Source organism: Pelodiscus sinensis, chromosome 3 (assembly GCF_049634645.1).
Source record: "Pelodiscus sinensis isolate JC-2024 chromosome 3, ASM4963464v1, whole genome shotgun sequence".
In the NCBI taxonomy this organism is placed as follows: Eukaryota; Metazoa; Chordata; order Testudines; family Trionychidae; genus Pelodiscus; species Pelodiscus sinensis.
The window spans coordinates 32,316,076-32,335,728 of NC_134713.1; the positions used below are offsets into that span (position 1 = coordinate 32,316,076).

A 19,653-nucleotide genomic window follows, 5' to 3' on the forward strand; every position below is an offset into this window, starting at 1 on the left:
CTTGGGACCACAGGACAGCCCCACTCTGATCAGGGAGTCTGGGCAGTGGGTAGCAGGCTGGCTGTGATCAGGGAGGACTCTTTCAGTTGCTGTGGCTATGAAATTGACAGCCACTAGTCAATGTAAATAACACAATATCTATATGGATACTGCACTAACTACACTGACACAAGCTCTGTGTCAGCAGTTTCAAACTGGGGTCAATGAGTCATGTCTGGAGCTGAAAACTTGTCTCCCGCCCTCTGAGTGCCTTCTGCACACTTTAGATCAGCTAGTCATTAGAGTGCAGGACATGCTGGGAGGAAATGGGAGGGGGCACACTCATGGGTGGAGGCAGGAAGAGGGGCAGGAGTGGAGCAGGGGTGGGGAAGTGGTGGGGTGGAAGTGGGCTCTTGGCAGATTGGGTGGAGTGCAGTCCAGGACCTGGGGCTGATTGGGAGTTGAGCGCCCCCCCCCCCCCCCCCCGGGAAACGTAAAAGCTGCCTTGGAGGATCTGCAAAAAAATTAAATCAAAATGGGGGTCCTAAGATTGCTAAAGTTTGATGTAGACCATCCTGGGCAGGTATTTTTCTAACCTGTTCTGTTCTTAAAAATTTCCAATAATGGAGATTCCACAAACACCTTAGGTAATTTATTCCAGTGTTTAAACCTCCTGACAGGAAGATTTTTTTTCTAATGTCCAACTAGATATGTGAATTTAATGTTTAACTGGTTAACCGTGTGATGCTTACCGTACCGGCTGGGCCCAGGAGGTAAAGGCCTTTGGGTTCGGGGCTGCTCTTGCTAGGCTGGAGCGGTTCACTGCCTGGGATCCTGCTTAGTTGGTTAACCAGTTAAATATTACATTAACCTAATGTTTAACCGGTTAACTGATTAATCAAGATTTTACACCAGTAGGTCCAACCTAAACCTCCCTGGCTGCAATTTATTACCATTGCTTCTTGTCCTGTCATTAAAGGTTGAGGAAAATATTTTTTTACCTCCTCCTTGAAACAGACTAAACAAACCACAGTTCTTTCAATATTCCTTCATAGGTCGTGTTTTCTATATCTTTAATCATTCTTGTTGCGCTTCTCTGAACTTTTTTCAATTTTCCCAAATCTGTTCTGAAATGTAGTGCCCAGAACTAGACACAGTACTCCAGAGCAGAAGGCAAAAAATTTTTCTCGCATCTTACTTACAACATTCCTGCCAATACATTCCAGAGTAATATTTGCTTTTTTTTCAACAACATTACACTGTTGACTAATATTTAGCTTGTGGTCCACTATGGCCCATAAATCCCTTTCCATAGTACTTCTTCTCAAGCAGTCACTTCCCATTTTGTATGTGTGCTACTTACTGTTCTTTTCTAAGCAAAGTACTTTACATTTGTCCTTATTGAATTTCATCCTATTTACCTCAGAACATTTCTCTAGTTTGTACAAAACATTTTGAATATTAATCCTTCCCTCCAAAGCACTTGCAACCCCTCCCAGCTTGGTATTATCTGCAAACTTTATAAGCGTACTCTCTATGCCGTTATCTAAATCATTGATGAAGACACTGAACAGAACTAGACCCAGAACTGATCCCTGTGGAATTCCACTCACACAGGAAAGGAGCCAGTCCTAACTCCAATTGGATGAGCTTTTTATTTAACCTTTCTTGGAGTACTGAGGAAGCACTGCAGTTGGGGAGCAAATGTCTCTCCTGGAGAGTTCTTAAATTCTGCTGGAGCAAGTGCTTCTTTCTGTTGCCTGTATTTTTTGGCATCTTCAGTTGCTTTCTGGTTCCCCAGCTGCTAAGCTCCTGACATCTTTCTGTGGCAGCCTTACAAAGCAGAAAATTATGCAGCTACACAATCTCCTAGTACACAGGGCCTTGGATATTAGCCACAAACATGGCTATTGGTTCATGAATGGCAGTTCTAAACTACATCCCATGCTGCCCAGGAAATGTAAGTACAGTTCCCATGCTTATGCCCTCCATATACAGTACATTCCTTAGCCAAATGAATGTCAACTTTGGCCTGTTTTGCCTTTCCTATAGAGTAATTGCTAGCTATCTGGGCTTTGGCTTCTCCTGTTTACCGGATTCTCCAAGGCAGATCACATACTGCTGTTAAGGTATTGCCATTAGGCTGGCTCACATACAAGGTGTCTCCTAAAATTCCTTGGATTGCTAATGTATGAACTAGAGGTGTAAAAGATTAGTTGAGTCGACTACTCACACTTCCTCCCTCCCTTGCTGCCTCTATATCATCTCCGTGGTGCAGCAGGTGGGTGGCAGGGAAGGCAGAGGTGCAGCGGCGCTACAGCTCTGCTTTTTAAATGTAGTAAGAGTACATAATTAGTCATTTACTTGCTACTTAACATCCTTACTAAGAACCACCACAGAATGACTTCGTTCTTGTCTTTTAAACCTTTGGTCTTTGCTCTTGGCAACCTCTCTTACTTCCCCGACCAGAATTTTTCTATTATATGTAGTTAAGCTCTTCCCTCACTCTGCTGAAGACCCGCCTCCCTGAACTGAACTCTAACTGAAGTCTTGCTGTAACAGTACATCAAGAGAGCCCAACTGTTCCTTAGGCACTCTTGTTAAGAACATAGCTCCGTCCTTGGACTGCCTTTCCCTTCGATGCCTGGAATTAACAGTGGCTCTACTCTTCCCATACACTCGGATCCGAGGCAAATTCAGAACTGAATAATGATAATAAAGCAAAGCTAAGTTAATTTTTTAGTATCAAATACTTTTAAGTTTAGAACTGCATGTCCTAAGAGAATTTTGCCAATGATATTTCCTAATTTTTTCAACAGGCTTTCTTAGAGCTAGAAAGCTGTACAGAAGACAACTGAGAAATAGGACATGTGTTTGTGAAGAAATCTTGCTTTTAGAATGATGTTTCCAGTCTGGCTGGCCTATGAATGTTTTAGATGATGTTTGAGTGATGATCCAGAATTCCCAAAAGATTAGAAAGACTTTTTCTTTAAAGTTGCTGACTGATTTTAGTGCTGGTGAAAGATGTCCTCTTGTCTGACCTGGAGTCTGAAACTGTTATCTGCAGAACAGGTGCAGCACCAGGACAGATTTCCCTATATTGTCATGTTAGTGTGCATCACCAACATCATACTTATTGTAATGTAGTGGTATTTGTGTGGTGGACAAAAACTATACATTTGCATTATTCATACTTCTAAACTCCCTGACATACCACTAACTTTTGAATACAGGCAGTCCCCGGGTTACGTACAAGATAGGGACTGTAGGTTTGTTCTTAAGTTGAATCTGTTTGTAAGTTGGAACTGGTGTCCAGATTCAGGACGCCGGCAGTGGCGCGTCTGGGCTGTCCCGCTGCCCGCGTGCTCCGCGGCTTTGTTCCACGTCTCCTTGGTCTGCTGGGGGGGGGGCTCCCTCCCAGCAGACCAGGGAGACGCGGAGCAGCTTTTCTCGCCCCGGAGGAAGCGGGCGGCAGGACCGTGGCGCATCTGGGTGTCCCGCTGCTCCCGTCCTCTGGGGCGAAAAAAACCCCGTTCATAACTGCGGATCCGACATAAGTCGGATCCGCGTAACTCGGGGACTGCCTGTACTACCTATTTGGGCTATACTTGAATTACTGACCTATAATCTAATTCAGATAGATTAAACCAGAGGTTCTTACAACAAATGTAACTTGTAACTTGCCTTGTGTCTGGTCTTGGAATATTCCCACACGACCAATGCAGACCTTCTATTATTCACATCAGCCTACAGATCCTAGTTATTTGAACCTTTAAGAAACCAAGATGGAATTTCAAGAATGCAGACTAGAAGAAATACACAGATGCTTTAGAAAACAAGTGTTGTCTCCCACACTGGTCCACGAGGGGTTAACCTTGCCTGAGAGGGCCCCTTCCCCGCAGCCCTGCTCCTGCCAGAGCCTAGGAGCAGCAGCAGCCTTTGCTGCTGCTACTGCCACTGCCACCGTAGCAGCAGCAACAGACACTATGGCCACAGCCATAGCAGCAGCAGCAGCAGGACCGCCAGCAAGGACCACCAGTGACTAGCCTGGGGGACTCAGGTGGGGGATATGCCGGCCATCGGACAGGGTAGGAAGTTGCCCAGGGCGGGGAGCTGGAAGGGCCCCCTTTAGCTCAGTGTTTTGCTGGTGGATTCCCTGCTGAGCTAGTTGTGGGACATGCCTACCACTGACAGGGCCCTGGGCTGGGCCCTGGTGGAGAGGGAGGGCCCGGATCCTCCTCCCCCATTCCACTTACTCCCAAAAGGGGAGATACCTCAAATACTTTACTGTCTTGGCTGCTGGGCCTTACTGCCCCGCTGTCTGGGGTCATTGCTGACTTGGCCACTGGGCTTTACTGCCCCACTGACAATGGCTATAGATAGGTGGAATGATTACAGGGTGAAGCAACCCAGAAGGGGTTTAAGAAGCTCCCCGTCCTGTTTCCCAGGGGGCTGGGCGTCCCACCCCATGACATCTCCATATCATCATGCATAATCCCGGTTGACCTAGCTTTCAGTGATTCCTGAGAAGCTATCTTCTAAGCTGCCTGTACACCTTACAGTATTCTCATAATCCAATGTATACAGTGTGCCTTGATTCTAAATGTGCTAAACTGCTCAGTCAATATGAATCCCCTGATGAGCCGAATATAACTGATTATCTAATCAAGTTACTGGATGTTCCTAGATAGGAAAAGATTGTTCAGAATCTAGATTTACTCACTCAAACTGGAAATACTGGAATTTGATTAATCTCAGCACAGTTCAGCAGCTACCAGCCATAAAATGAACGTATGTCATGCCATACCAAGCTGCTGGACATCTGCTGAATGTGTTAAATGCCCCAAATGTGAGAATGTCAGAGGACAGGTTCATGGCCAATGGTGTCACTGCCATCAAAGAAAAACCATTTGATAACTCATGCTGTTCACAACCACAGACTGGATGTTTGCAGAGAAATATTCTCAAAAGCCCCAAGATCTATTTCTTGAGTGTTAGCAGTTAATTTAGATCCCTCATTTTGTCTGTATAGTTGTGATTATGTTTTTCAGTGTGCATAACTGCATTTACATAGAATTTCATTAGCCATTTTGTTGTCTAGTGACTTAGTTTTCTAAGTCCCTTTGCAACCCTTCACAGTCATCTTTGGACTTAACTATCTTGAGTAATTTTGTATCATCTGCAAACTAGGGATGTTAACTGACAGTTATTTTACTAGTTGAGTAGTCGATGGAATTTTCATCTACTAGTTGACAGGCACTTCTGCATGCCTTCTTTGAAATGTACAAAAGCCCCCGCTAGGGCTCTTATACATTTCCAGGGAGGAACACAGAACTCTGTGTGCAGCCCACGGTCAGTGGTAAGTCCTGCTGACTTCTAGGGTGCCAGCTTTGAAGTATACAAGAGTCCCAGCAAGGGCTCTTGCGCATTTCAAAGCAGAAACACAGTATGGAGCCTGTGGTCAGCGGGGGATTGCCGCTTTGAAGTACCTCCTCTTTCCCCCACTTTGTTGCCTCTATCTGATAGAAGCAGCAAGAGGGGAGGGAGTCAACTAGTTGACTAGTCCTTAACATCCTTACTGCAAACTTTGCCACTTCGGTGTTTGTCCCTTTTTCAGACAATTTCTGAATATATTGAACGTCACTGGACCCTGTACAGATCCTGGAAGGCGCTGCTGTTTACCTCTTTCAGCTATCAAAACTGACTATTTATTCCTGTCCTTGGTTTCCTATCTTTTAAGGATCTCAAAGGGGTAGCCATATTAGTCTGTAACTAAAAAAACTTCAGATAGAGAAAGTGGGCGGATGGGGTAAGAGAAGGGGTACGTCAAAGCGGTAGTGCTCAAGGCAGTATATCAAAGGGGCAGCCACTGCACAGCTGATCTGGGGTTCAGCTGTGGGGTGCTGCCCCTTTGAAATGCCAAAGCAGCATTCAAAGGGACAATGCCATGGAGCCCAGGACTCCCCAGCTGACCCCAGGTTCTGGGGAAATAGCACATGGAACCCAGGGTCAGCGGGGGAGTCCCCCACTGACCCCCAGGCTCCATGGCTTTGAAATCCACAAGAGCCCCTGCTGGGGACTCGTGTACATTTCAAAGCAGGCACATCACGTGCAGCCCAGAGTCAGCGGGACTTCCTGCTGGCCCTGGGCAGCACACGGAGTTCCACATTCCAATGGTGCCTACCCTGTGCTAGTCCCAGCTGGATTATAGGTGAGGAAGGAAAAGATTTCCTCTTCCCCTGCAAAGAATAACCAGGGCTAGGTCAAACCCACCCCAGAAACCTCCTCAAGTTGCAAGACCTGGCTAAGGCCCATGTCCAGTGAGCAAATACTGGACACAAGCTTAATAGCACCACGGACAGAGGTAGTCAGATCCTAGCCTCTGAACCTTGAAGAGGGCTAGACAGGGCCGCATCCAAGGAAATTCAAGCCCTCCTGGATACACCATCTTTGCAGCAAGTCATTCACCTCTAGGAGTCACCTGTTTCTTCCTGGGCCCCTACTTTTGACAGAAAGGACTGAAGAGAGTACTACCTGCGCTCCAAACTCCTTCATCTGTACTCCCAGAGCCCTGTGGTCACTCTTGATCTGCTCAAGGTCACACCTTGCAGTATCATTTGTGCCCACATGGATGAGCAGCATCAGGAAGTAGCCAGAGGGCTGGATAATCCTCGAGAATGCCTCCGTAATGTCTTTGCAGGCAGCATACCTCCCGAAACGACCTGTCAGGTCAACAGGTGGGTGCCTCTGTCCTCGGAAGAGTCTCCAACTATCACTATCCTACATTTCCCCTTTGTAGTGTGGGCTACAGATCTCCCAGCCTTGGGGATACAAGGCTTCTCCTTTTCTTATGCTTTAGGGGGCGATTCCTTATCTCCCATATCCAGAACAGCTTAACAGTTCTCCAGAGCCATAGTGGGAGAGCAGCGGTGGTCACTCCCAGAAGTGACCAGCTGCCAGTGTGCCTCCTGAGACAGAGCTATTTCCTCCGCCAGTGTTGTGTCAGCAGTCTTTTTTAATGCAATAACTTCCTCAGCCTCAGTGGTGTCCGCATGAATACTCTCAAGGAATTTCTGGGGGATTCAGATGCACTTCAGCCTAGCCACCTCCTCCTGTAGCTCTTCCTGAGAGAGTCCATCAGCAGGTATCTTTAACATTGGATGGTCTACCCAGCCTGGATTTTAGTAAGTGAGAATTATGAGCCACAGTCCCTGCAAAACCATACCAGGATCTGGGTAGAGGCATCCATGGTTAGGTGGTCTGTCTGACTGCAGGTGGAGGACACAGCCACAGTGCTGGCAAAGGTGCAGTGGGTGTTGCTAACCATATTGAGACTCCCTTTCAAATTCCCCTGTCTGAAGCCCCCTGTCTGCTTCCACAGTTAGTTCCACCATCCAGCCTTTGCGCAGCTGCCAGCTTGAGAGTCGCTGCAGCTGGAGGGATGGGTGTGTGTGTGTGTGTGCCCAACCTCTGCTTGCCCCCACCCTGTCTCTTCCTGCTCTGCTCTGAAGCCCTTTTCCTCACAGGATGCAACCTCAGGGATTACCGGGTGAGTGTGGGGGTTGGTCTGGGATGTGGCATTAGATGGCAGTAGGCAACTGTGTTGCTCTGCTTCCCCATGGCTTTCACCTCCACAGTGAGTATGTGGGGGGCAGGCCCTTCTGCTGGCCTGAGCCCTCTCAAGGCCCTGTGGGGTAACCTAAGTATGAGGAACTGTCCTGTCCATAGGTTGGTTGAGGTGGCAACTGCCGGGCCCCACACAGCATGGCTTGGCACTCATCTGCCATTGGCCACAGGGACGTGCCAGCAGCAGTGTCGAATTAGCAGCTGGAAGCCACTCTAGCCCCTCTGTGCTGCTTCTGGTGTTGGCGAAGGACCCAGGGTGGGCGGTGAGGGTTAGATCACCTGGAGACAGCTGGCGAGGTTATGGGATACCCAGGGGTGGTAGAGAGCATCCAAGCTGGCAGACGGGGCTGGAAGACATGTGAGGGGAGTACACGGAGGCTCCCGCCAACCTCTCTCGCCCTTCTGGAGGGGATGCTTGCTGACTTGCTTGGAGGATTTTGAGGTAAATTGAGTTTGAGATGCCTGATATAAAACAAAATCATAACACACTTTCTAAAGCCTAAAATAACTAATAAGGCAGTTCCATGTCTTCTACAAAAAATTTTCCCCAAAAAATGGAATTTCTATCGACTAGTTGAAAAGTGGGGTTAACTCCCAGCTCTGGGAGTTAACAGCGCTGCGGCTCTGCCTTTTAAATGTATTAAGAGCCGGCTGGTCCACAGCAGCAGGGGCCTGGCATGAGACGGGAATCAACTATTCCAACCCCACTGTGCCTCTGATTTTTAAATGTTTTAAGATCCAGAAGGCTCTTTTTAAAAAAATTTAAAATTTTATAAGCTGCCTCGAATATTTTAAATATAGATGTTGGGTTAAAAATATTTTAAATAAATACATTTAAAAAGCAGAAGTGCAGTGTCTGGGATTGGGCGCAAGCCAGGGACCAGCTCCAGTTCCTGCTCTCCCGCCCTGGTTCCTCTGATAGAGGTAGCAGGAGGGGGAAAAGTGAATAGTTGAGGGACTAGTCAAGTATTCGATAAAAATAAGCTTATTGAATAGTTACATCCCTACTCTCTAGTCCCAGTTTCTGGCAGTCAGAAGTTTAGGGACACCCAGAGCATGAAATTCCATCCTGACAGTCTTACTTAATAACCATTGATGGACCTATTCTCCATGAACTTATCTAGTTCTTTTTTTGAGCCCTGTTCTGCTTTTGACCTGCTGAACATCCCTCAGTAATTAGTTCCATAGGTTAACAATGCATTGTATACAGGAGTACGTTCTTATGCTTGTTTTAAACCTGTTGTCTATTAATTCCGTTTTGTGACCCTGGTTTCTTGTGTTATGTGAAGAGATAAATAACACTTCCTTATGGAATTATTGCCTTTTTCTGAGCCATTAATGATTTTATATGATTTTATAAACTCGGTCATACCCTTTAGTCATCTCATTTTTATACTGAACTGTCCAAGTCTTTTTAAAGGTTGGCTAGACATCTGTCAGGGATGATCTGGATGATGCTTAGTCCTGCCATAATGGCAGGGGACTGGACCTGATGACTTCTCAAGGTCCCTTCCAGTTCTAGTATTCTACAATTCTGTGAAATGTTCCTTTTACTGTAGATAGGCGTCCATGTGAATTATTCAATACTTAGATGGCACATGACCAGCCAGGGTGCTATAACTCTCTTCCCCACTCCCTGCCAATGTTATGGAACTCACCTTTTGGTGATTAGCAAACATAAATTTTCGTATATATAAATAGTTCTTTATGTATTTCCATACACACATCTCACAATGTCTAGGATGACCAGTGTGATACAGGTTTTCATTATAGCTCTTATATGACATTTTTTGGCAGATTTGTAGGAATATGCCTGACCCATGGGATTTCTGTAAACCCTTTGTACCCCTCGTGCCTTCTGGCAGTTGGATCAAGGGGTCCGTGGGTCATAGAAGTCTCTAGAAATCAGTTTTCAGCAGTATTTGCTTATTAGCCTTCCATTCTAAAGGCTCATAAAATGCTGAAATGCAACCATTTCTGTAGTGGAAAGCAGCAATAGCTGTTTAAAAGCACACATCAGCACTATTTAACCACTTAGTGCATACATTTTAAATTTTTTGTTTCAATTTAATCAGACTGAAACTGCCAGGGTCAGATGTAGTTACCCATAAAGTAGCTTTTCCTTGATGACAAGATAACATCACATCTACTCTGGCATATGTGTTCTGGAATGTTTAATGTAGTAAGACCCTCTGGTAGAAAGACAAGGTGGGTTAGGTAATATCTTTTATTGGATCAACTTCTTTTGGTGAAATATATGAGCTTGCACAGAGCTCATTGTAGGTTATACTTTTTCTTTTAGTGATTTCACATCTTGCCCACCTCTGCATCCCCAACAACCTCTCAGATTTCTGTTTCCTTCGAGTAATATCTTGTCACCTTTTTTTACTGTTGTCAAGGGATGGAAGGTTTGTTTTACATTTATTCAGAACTCATACTGCTGCTACAAAAAGTAAGATAGTTTTTCTACCTTGGAATCAGATGATGATGCATTATAGACACATTTTCGCATGCATATAGTTATTCCGTAGGTATGCATGGCTTTACACACTGCTTGAAGATACAGTAAATGAAAATAATAATTCATTATATTCAGTTGACTAGATTATGTCTTTGTGGTTCATATGCTTTTCAGTATAATGATTGTATTTCAGTATTAGCCAGGGTAGGCATGGGCAATCATTTTTGAAGGGGGGGGGCACTTCATAATTTTCAGAAGTGGTCACGGGCCATCCTGGCAGGATGGAAGGGATGGGGCCTTTAAATAGAAACAGTTAAAAGGTCCTGCAGCTCCTGGCTATGCCGCTAACCTGTTGCCTGCGATCCGCCAGGGAAGTACAAGCCCTTTACATAGCAGAAGTTGAAATGGCTTGCGCCTCCCAGGCAGTGTGTTGGCGGTGGGGCCAGGAGCTGCCACAGGCTGGATGAAAGAGCTAGGCAGGTCGGATCCAGCCGCTGACAGCCTCTTGTCCAGTCCTGAGCTCGGGTCTACCTATACCTGTTCAGTAGCAGCTTGAGTATGGGGCTGGAGCTTTCTGTGACTCAAGTTTTCTGGTGAGCAGGCCTGCCAAAAGGGGGTGCAAATGGGGCAAGACTCAGCCCTGTCGCTTCTGCCCAAGGCCCTGCTCCTTCTAAAGGTGCAGAGCTGCCCCTGCCTTGCCCAGGGCACTGGTGAGGCTTTCCGCCCCACTGCTCATGAATTAGACTATGGATACTTCAAATGAGGTAGGATTGCATCCATGAACAGTGACTGAGTACCAAAGTCTATAATTAAGTTAGGGGTAGAGAGCTTAGTACCAATAGCCCAAGCCTGAAGTACTTCGCTCCTATATTTTGACCACATGCTCAAAGCAAATGTCATACCCATCCAAAATATCTATTGCCTATTAAAATTATCATTTTTTATTTGTATTGCAATAGCACTGAGGAGCCCAAATTAGGGACAAGGAGCATCCATTGTGCCAGGTGCTGTACAAACACAGAACAGAAAGATAGTCCCTATCTCAAGGAGCTTACGATTTAATTCTAAGAAGGAAAAAGATACAGACAAATATGGTGGGCAGTAATTTTTGCACATCCATAGTTGTTTATTTTACTTTTATGACTTTCTCTGAATCAACTTGCTTGAGTAGACACAATAAAAAATAACAGATTTGCATACTTGTGCATGAACCATCTGAATGTCTGCTATTCCTATTAAGAATCAAACTTCAGATACTGGTAAGCTCCTATCAACAAATCTCAATTTGATAAATATAGATGCATTTCTATTCTTTGAATGAGGATAACATATGGGAAGTCACTTCTTTATCTTTAAATATCTGAAATTATAATATATTTCTTCATAGATTTTTTTCATATTTTCAGTAAAGTGGGATAAATACAATTGCCACTTTTTTTTGGAGGCGAGAAGACGAAGAAAAAGTTGATTGTACGTAGACAAATGTCAGCATATGGTGACAGTCACTTATTTTTTAAAGTACATCCTGAGTCTAAATTGCTGCTTTTAAGAAGAAGCTCTTTAAAGATGAGGAAACAAAGTTCTTACCAGTATTTCTTTATTCCATGAAAGACTTAGGAGATCTTTTTTATGGTTTTGTTTTACTCCACTTGTTAAACAACGGAAGTGTATTTGATTGAAGGAGAATTGTAACAAATGTGTTGTTTCTAGTGGTGCTTTCATGAAAAGAACTTGGCAGGAGATTTGAAATAAAAAGAAGTTCACACTATAGCAGGGGGAAAATCCACAATGTAAACCCACATACAAATTAAAACTTTTTTGTGAGCTCTTGATGTCACTGAACATAAAGACTAGTAACACTAGCTTTGTATAGACTCAGTGCAGGGAGAAGCATCTGGCACATAAATATCTTTGACGTAGGCTAAAACATTGCCATATGAATGCCCTTTCTTTCAGGTGACAGGTAAACAAGAAGAGGGCAGTATTATTTGCAAATGTAAACAAACTTGTTTGTTGAAATGTTTGGCTGAATAAGAAGTAGAACTGAGTGGACTTATAGGGTCTAACGATTTACCTTTTTGGTACATAATTTTACGTACTGTAAATTCAACTCCATGATAAAGAGACTACACTATAGTAATTATATTAGGTGAATTTAAAAATACAATTTTTACTGTACAAATATTTGTAAGTGAACACTGTACACTTCGTATTCTGTGTTGAATTGAAATCAGTATTTTTTTAAAATGTAGAAAACTTCCAGAATATTTGAATAAATTGTATTCTATTGCTTAACAGCATGATTAATCATTATTAATGTTTTTAATCACACAGTTAATTGTGATTATTTTAATTTAATCACTTTTGACAGCCCTAGAAGATTCTTTACAGATGTGAAAAGCAATCCCTACACTAAATATTTAGTTAAATAGTCTAAATACAGATATAATTCAGCTGAAAAATACAGCGTGAAAGTTTGGTGCTTAAGGAAATTACATGATTTTTTTATGTTCCAAGATTTTCACAAATTCTTAATGTATTGTGTTTCTATACAATATTTGTGTTTTTTTTTTTTTTTTTTTGCTAGGCACGAGCTTTAACACCTCAGACAGCAGAAACGGATGCAATTCGATTTTTGGTTGGGACACAGTCTCTTAAATATGACAATCAGGTAAATTTTTGTCAAAATAATACGTGTTAAGTATCAGGAATATTCTTGAACTCTTTTGCAAGTATATTAATTAATTTCCTGCCAAGCGTAAGTATTAGATGCTTTATTTTTTAAAGATGTGTTATGTGACCAAAGCATAGAAATTTTGAAAAGTGGGTGAATGAGGTGTCGTTAAGAAAAGGTTGATATTTTTTTCATAGTTACCTCCATATTCTAAGACTGGTGAATAATTAATTTTAGAAGTTTATCAAATAATTTGAGAGAAATTGCAAAGTTTATCAAATTAGTTATTAGCAAATATTATTTGACCAGTTCTGTTAGTTAGTTACTTTTTTGATTTTGTAGAATCATTTTTAAATTACAAAACTGGTAACCCAATTAAAATAAAATCCATCTTTCCATTTTGAAATTGTAGCTAGTCTGCCTGATGATTTTCCTTCAGTGAAACTCCTTAAAGATGTGTAAGTATTGGCATGATCTAGTCCTTTAGGTTTCAATTAGTTTATATTCTATTCCTGTTAGCATAATTTCATTTTGAGCATACGAATATCCATAAAATGTCCATCACTTTGTTTCTTCAGGGAGTAAGGGCAACACCGATATACAGCCTAAATACTGCTGCCTGTGTGGTTCAATCTTTCCTTGTAAAAGTAAAATAGCTGCCTTTTTATAAGATTAATTTTGGGACAAGCTTTAATATGGAGGGACAGGCTTGAGCCCTAAAGTAGCCTATGAAACACATAGGCTACATCTACACTGGTCAGTCTTGCACAAGAACATATGCAAATGAACCACCATTTTTGTGCAAGAGGCTTTTGTGGAAGAAGGAGCAGTCTGCTTATTTTCAGGCTCTTGCACAAGAGGGGGTTTTTGCACAAGAAGGAGCAGCATAGACTGCTCCTTCTTATGCAATAGCCCCTTGTGCAAAATGGTGGCTCATTAAGTATGCAAATGAGGCATGCAATATTCATCGCCGTGCCTCATTTACATATGTTCTTGCACAAGAATGGCCAGTGTAGACATAGCCCTAGTGTTTGTACAGTCACTGATTTTTCACATTAGAATAGTTCAGTAATAGTAGTTATTCACTAATACCTTTAGCACACAACCAGAGCTTGGATTCAGGAGGTACATGGTGCCACAGTGTGCTGACTCTTCTCTCAAAAGTCTCCAGAATCTCAGCTTTCATTTTTTTAAAGTCAATCTCTAGCTAGTATGGTTGTGAAGAAAACCTCTAATGTGAAGGGTCTAAATGATATAAAGATGTGTAGAGAGAGGAGAGATCCTGGAACACTAATTCTGAGAGGTGGGAATTGTCTGTTCATCTAAGTGAAGATGCCAGTACAGGTTGAACCTCTCTAATCCGGCACCCTCAGTACTTGACAAGTTCCGAACCAGACAGTTTTCTGGACGACAGGAGGTCAATATTGTCTGGCAGTATTACCAACACTTCCACTCCTTACTGGGCTGTTAGAGGACATTTAGGAGTAAATTTAAGTAAAATAACAGCACAGAACACTGAGAGTCAGGACTGGTGGCTGTAAACAAACTTTATGGGACTGTGGGAAACTTGGCCACCCCTATGAAAAGTGAATATCTGACTAACTAAAATAATTCCAGACAATGGATGTTTCTGGACCAGAGAGTTCTGAACTAGAGAGGTTCAACCTGTAGTAACTTAAAGTCAACATCAAGTATTCCATTCTTCATGTGAGAATGGAGAGAGAATCATGGATGTGTACGACTTGCTCTGAATTAGGGATGTTACATTTAGTTTAATTGACTAGTCAATTAGTTGATAAGCAGGGAGCCCTGCCATGGCTCTGCCTTTTAATTGGATTAAGAGCCTCTTAATCCATTTAAAAGGCTAAAGCGCAACAGGAGGAACCCAGTGCGAGCTGGGACAGCTGATTGCCAGCTCATGCAGGATCCCTCCCAGCTGTGCACCAGCCATTTAAAAAGCAGAGGTGCATCTGCGACTGGGTGTGAGCCTAGGTCTGATCCTCGCTATCCCCCTGCCTCCCATCACCCCCACGGAGACAGTGCTTGGGGGTGCTGGCTTTTAAGATGGCTCCCCCCCATCACCGGCTCCTCCTTCCCCCCCCTTGCTGCTTCTGATAGCAGCAAGGGGGGAAGAAAGTGACTAGTCCCTCGACTATCCAATAAGTTATTGCTTATCAGATAGTCAACTGGTTGTTTACATTCTTACTCTGAAAATCTCATTTTGGTGGTACCAGTAGATGTTGAATTTGAGAGATGTTCCCTCCCCCCCTCAGTCAAAAAGGAGCTAACCCCAAGAAGCGTAGCAGAGTGCTTGGATCAAGATGAGCCCTGTCTGTGGAGAGCTGAGCTCAGAGATCATGCACAACCATATTTTGAAAAGCTGTAAAATTCAAAGTGAGCAGTGTCTCATTTTGGGTCATATGATAGCAACAGTGTCACCACCTTTTCCCCCAATTTGGCCACTGAACACAGCATCCATAATGGCATAGCAAACACAACCATTTTACTTTGTTCGTTTGTATAGTCATATTACTGTAACTGGTTTTCTAGTATTTAGACCAGACTTGTGCCCTGTAGAGTTTATACCTTCCAATTGAGAGAGAGCATGATGAAAAATAAAAACATATCAAGAGCAGGAATATGAGGAGACATGATATAAACTATAGGGAAGGGAGCAAAGTTCCTAGAGTATTATTTTCAAAATTTAGATTATTTTGTTTTTGTCCTGTTAAATACAACCTAGCATGCAGGAGAGAACAGATAGCTTTCTATTGCTAACTTCTGCTCTTCCACTATCTAAATCAGAGTTTTTGGAAACCATGTTGGCTATCTACACTGGCAAGTTATTCCGGAAAATCAGCCGCTTTTCCGGAAAAACTTGCCAGCTGTCTACACTGACCGCTTGAATTTCCGGAAAAGCACTGATGATCTAATGTAAAATCATCAGTGCTTTTCTGGAAAAACTATGCTGCTCCCATTCGGGCAAAAGTCTTTTTCTGGAAAACTGTTCCGGAAAAGGGCCAGTGTAGACAGCACAGTAGTGTTTTCCGCAAAAAAGCCCCAACTGTGAAAATGATGATCGGGGCTTTTTTGCGGAAAAGCGCGTCTAGATTGGCCACGGACGCTTTTCCGCAAAAAGTGCTTTTCCGGAAAAGCGTCCTGCCAATCTAGACGCGCTTTTCCGAAAATGCTTTTAACAGAAAACATTTCCGTGAAAAGCATTTCCGGAAAATCATGCCAGTGTAGACGTAGCCATGGTGTATAAATAAAAAAAAGAGAAGCTGTTCAACGTGTAAAGATGTAGATGCGGTGTTATACATCTGTATAGGTTACAGTTGGCAGCGGAAGAAGACTTACAGAAAAATAAGTTTTTAAAAAATGAAGGAACAAAACTTTTTTTATTGCTGTATCTCAGATCAGCATTGAGGAGGATGTGCAGAAGGACAGAGGAAAAGCTGGAATGAGCATGGATGGCAGGGAGAACCAGTCTTGCAGCACAGGAACTGTAAAGAAAGGGGACCTAACAACCAGTTAGGGAAGAGTGCAGAATGCAACTTTGTAAATAGTCTGATGACCTAGCTGGAATCCAGGGCTGCCAGTATATGCTGTCATATGGGCTACTGTGGGGAGGGAATTGTTGGCTCCTGAGGTTGGTTCCACTTTGAAAAGTCCCATGCTTTCATCCCACAGAGCTGGGGGAGGAACAGTGCTTGTGTCTTGATAGTTCCTGGTGTATGTGTGGTGGTGATCCCTACTAAGCTATTGTCTTTGCCATGTCTAGGGAGCTGTATGTATTGCTCCCTTCACAGCACATTGAAAATGTGGCATGTTGTGCTTAACTGAACTAAATTTAAATTTTGCTATTTCAGACTAAGCTATCTTATGGGTTACTAAACCACAACTTCATTATTGCACTTAAAATTTGATGTGATAACATCACATTTGATAGCTTTTTAATTAGGCATTACTCATTTACATTTATCCCATTATCTTCCTTTCTGAGAATAGCTTAGGACAGGATTTATCCCAACAATTTTTTTGGCTGCCTCTGAGTGTGACCACCAACTGTTAGCGATTCTGACAATTTTTCCTGAAATACTTAACTAACTTTAGGAAAAGCAAATAAATATGCACACAAACATGTCCAAATTATTGTAATTTATTAATTGCTAGCTATAAGTCTGTTGCTGTGAAAGGTGATATTTGTATGTTTAATATTTTTCACTGCCTCCCGCTAGCTACTAAGTGTACTATGAAAAGTGATATTAACAAACATAAGTGTCACTTTTCATAACAGAGTTACTTAGTCTGGGAACAAATTAAACCCTGGATGGGGAGGTGGGCAGGGAAGCAATGGGGGCCAGAAGTTACAGGGGGATAGATGGAGGTTTGGGGGAGGCAACAGGGACCAGCGGAGAGAGGTAGGGGTGTGTGTGGAGAGAGGGAATGGGGGGGGGGGGGGGAGTCAAGAGAGACAGCCCCAAGCCCCATGGCCAGGGGATGGGGCCTAGTGTCAGAGCCCAAACCTCTTCAGCCAGGGCCCAAAGCCATGTGAGCAGGACCCAGGGATAGAGCTTGAAGCCCAAAGCTCGAGTTCTCCCACCCCAGGAAGGCGGGGCCCTCACAGACTGCCTACTTTTCCAGCATTGTGCCCCAGGTACTTCCAGATTGGGGGCAGGGCCAAACCCCTTTTGGAGACCCCAGCAACCAACATCAAGGCAGTGCATTGAGGAGCACCAAGCTGGGGAAGGCACTACTACTTTGCTTCCACTCTCCCCTCTCCTCCACATCCGCACTGCCCAGGAGGCCGCAGTTTCAAGAAAAACCCTTGATGGCTGCATGTGGCCATGGTGGCTGCATATGAGAAATGCTGGCTTAGAAGTTCTGTGATGGAAAGAAAGTATGCTGCCTCTGGCATTCAGTACTAGATCATAAAGGGCCTGTCTACAGAGAAAAAATTTAAGTTTACTGATTTAATTTAAGGTGTGATGATAAAAAGATGTGTGGATATTTCTACATGAGGTTAAACTTGGCTTATATCAGTTGAGCTCACACATTTTTGTTACAAGTACAAGGTAAATTGATATAAGTCACTGATTTAAATCTACTGATTTAAATTTCCACTCATAATTGTTTTGGTTTATCATTATTCTCATTAAGACATTGGAGCTTTGTGTGCAATCCAGACTGAACTCTACATACAGTACAGAGGCTAGGGACCAATGCCTTTAAAAACTAGTAATCAGTGCTTTAACTTTTTATGGGGCAGCAGGAAAGAGGAAGGAGGAGTGGAAGTCCTCTGCTTGCTTTCTTCCTCATACAGTCTTTCAGAAAGGGGCAATTATAAGTACAAATCCCAATTTATTTTCTCACTGTCCTCTTCACTGATGCATTCTGTTTGTTACTCTTGTCTAATTACCATCCATACTGGTGATGCAAGGTCTTTGGCTTTTTCCCTTTAACTACTGTTTTCTTCCTTCTTTGCTTAACATACCTGCTTCTAGGTAGCTCTCCTTTCAGTGCTGTTTCACACTTCTATGACAGTCTGGACACATCAATGGGTATGTCTAGACTAGAAGCCTAGGCAGTCTGGATGCTCTCTTTCGAAAAAGCCCTGTTTGCATTTAAGAACGCCTTTTTTCAAAAGAGCCCTTTTGAAAAAAGGCATTTTTTTCGTAAAATGAGGTTTACCACAGTTGGAAAAAATGCCGCATTCTTTCGATTTAATTTCGAAAGAACGTGGTGGCAGTGTAGATGCAGGGGAAGTTTTTTCGAAAAAAGGCCACTTTTGGGGAGGGGGGAACCCACAACCGTGTAGTCTAGACTCACCCTATGGCTCCAGGCTGTACTGGGCTTTTGCTATTGTCAGGGAAAACCAGGGTTGGATTTTACTCTGGGCAAGGCCTGAAAATGACTTCCTTAAACTTTGATTTAGAAAGAGGAATCAGGGTAGGAGTTAGCTGAGAGAAGGAGAGGGCCTCCTTATAAAATGGGTTTGGTCAACCATGTTTGAATTGGAGTCTCCTCACTTGAGTCATTACAAGCACAAGTGTATGTGGCCTGAAAAATATTCAGTTGTAGGAGTCACAAAACTTTTACAATTTGTGCAAAATTTTGTTCTGGAGAAAATCAGACAGAAGTGTTGAATGATCATTGTTTAGTAAACTTTTAGTATTTTGGAAGAAAACTAGATATATTGTTCTTACTTTCAGTTTCTACTCTTTCTAAGCTACTTATCGCTTGTGTATATGATAAATTTTCCCACAACAGCTACAGCGGAATAATTATTCAGCTATCACTGTGCTGGTATAACTTCCCTGTGTGGACAGCCTTTATTGGCAAAGCAATGTAATTCTTGAGTGGAGCATGCACACAGGGGTAGTATTCAATGATCGCTGTACTGTACTGGGAAATTTCTCCATGCACAAAAGCCATTACTTACCACTTGCTCATGCTATCCCTTTCCTAAGGTGCTTGCTACCACTATATCTAAATGACATAACATATGATTATATTTAATCTGTTAACTCATCTTTGCACTCAATAACTTTTGATGTCTGTCCTTGACAATATTGGTTAGTGCATTTTGGAATTGAAGCCCATCTAAGAAGGTGACATGAGTTGGTATGTCTTATTTGTCAGATTTTGTCATTGTGGCATCGGATTGTGTTAAATAAATTAGGTCCAAATGTATTCAGAGAAAACACTAAATATGAATGACAGAAGATTTAACAAGATTTCATCAACTTTAGAAATATATGTTGAATGCTCACAATGGCCAAGCTAAGAAGAACATTAGCAGAGGAACCATGGAGGAAAAATTTTTTTTTTCAATTTTTAAAGCTCCTTCCTCCTTTCTCACAGCAGGCTAACAAGTTGGCACTCTGCTGTAGCATTTCCTCTTGTTCCAGGA

At 42.9% G+C, this 19,653-nt stretch overlaps 1 protein-coding gene across 4 annotated transcripts in view; it reads left to right on the top strand.

Annotated features, from left to right (window-relative positions):
- The window catches only part of EIPR1 (EARP complex and GARP complex interacting protein 1), a 198,054-nt gene that overhangs the window by 2,795 nt on the left and 175,606 nt on the right, over positions 1-19,653 (top strand). For 3 of the 4 annotated variants that reach the window (XM_006112048.4, XM_075923546.1, XM_075923544.1), the window contains exon 2: positions 12,654-12,737. In XM_006112048.4, coding sequence (XP_006112110.2) covers positions 12,654-12,737 — 84 coding nt within the window. Of the gene's footprint in view, positions 1-12,653; positions 12,738-13,152; positions 13,199-19,653 lie in introns of all 4 variants that reach the window. The other variant, XM_075923545.1, reaches the window with a different exon arrangement.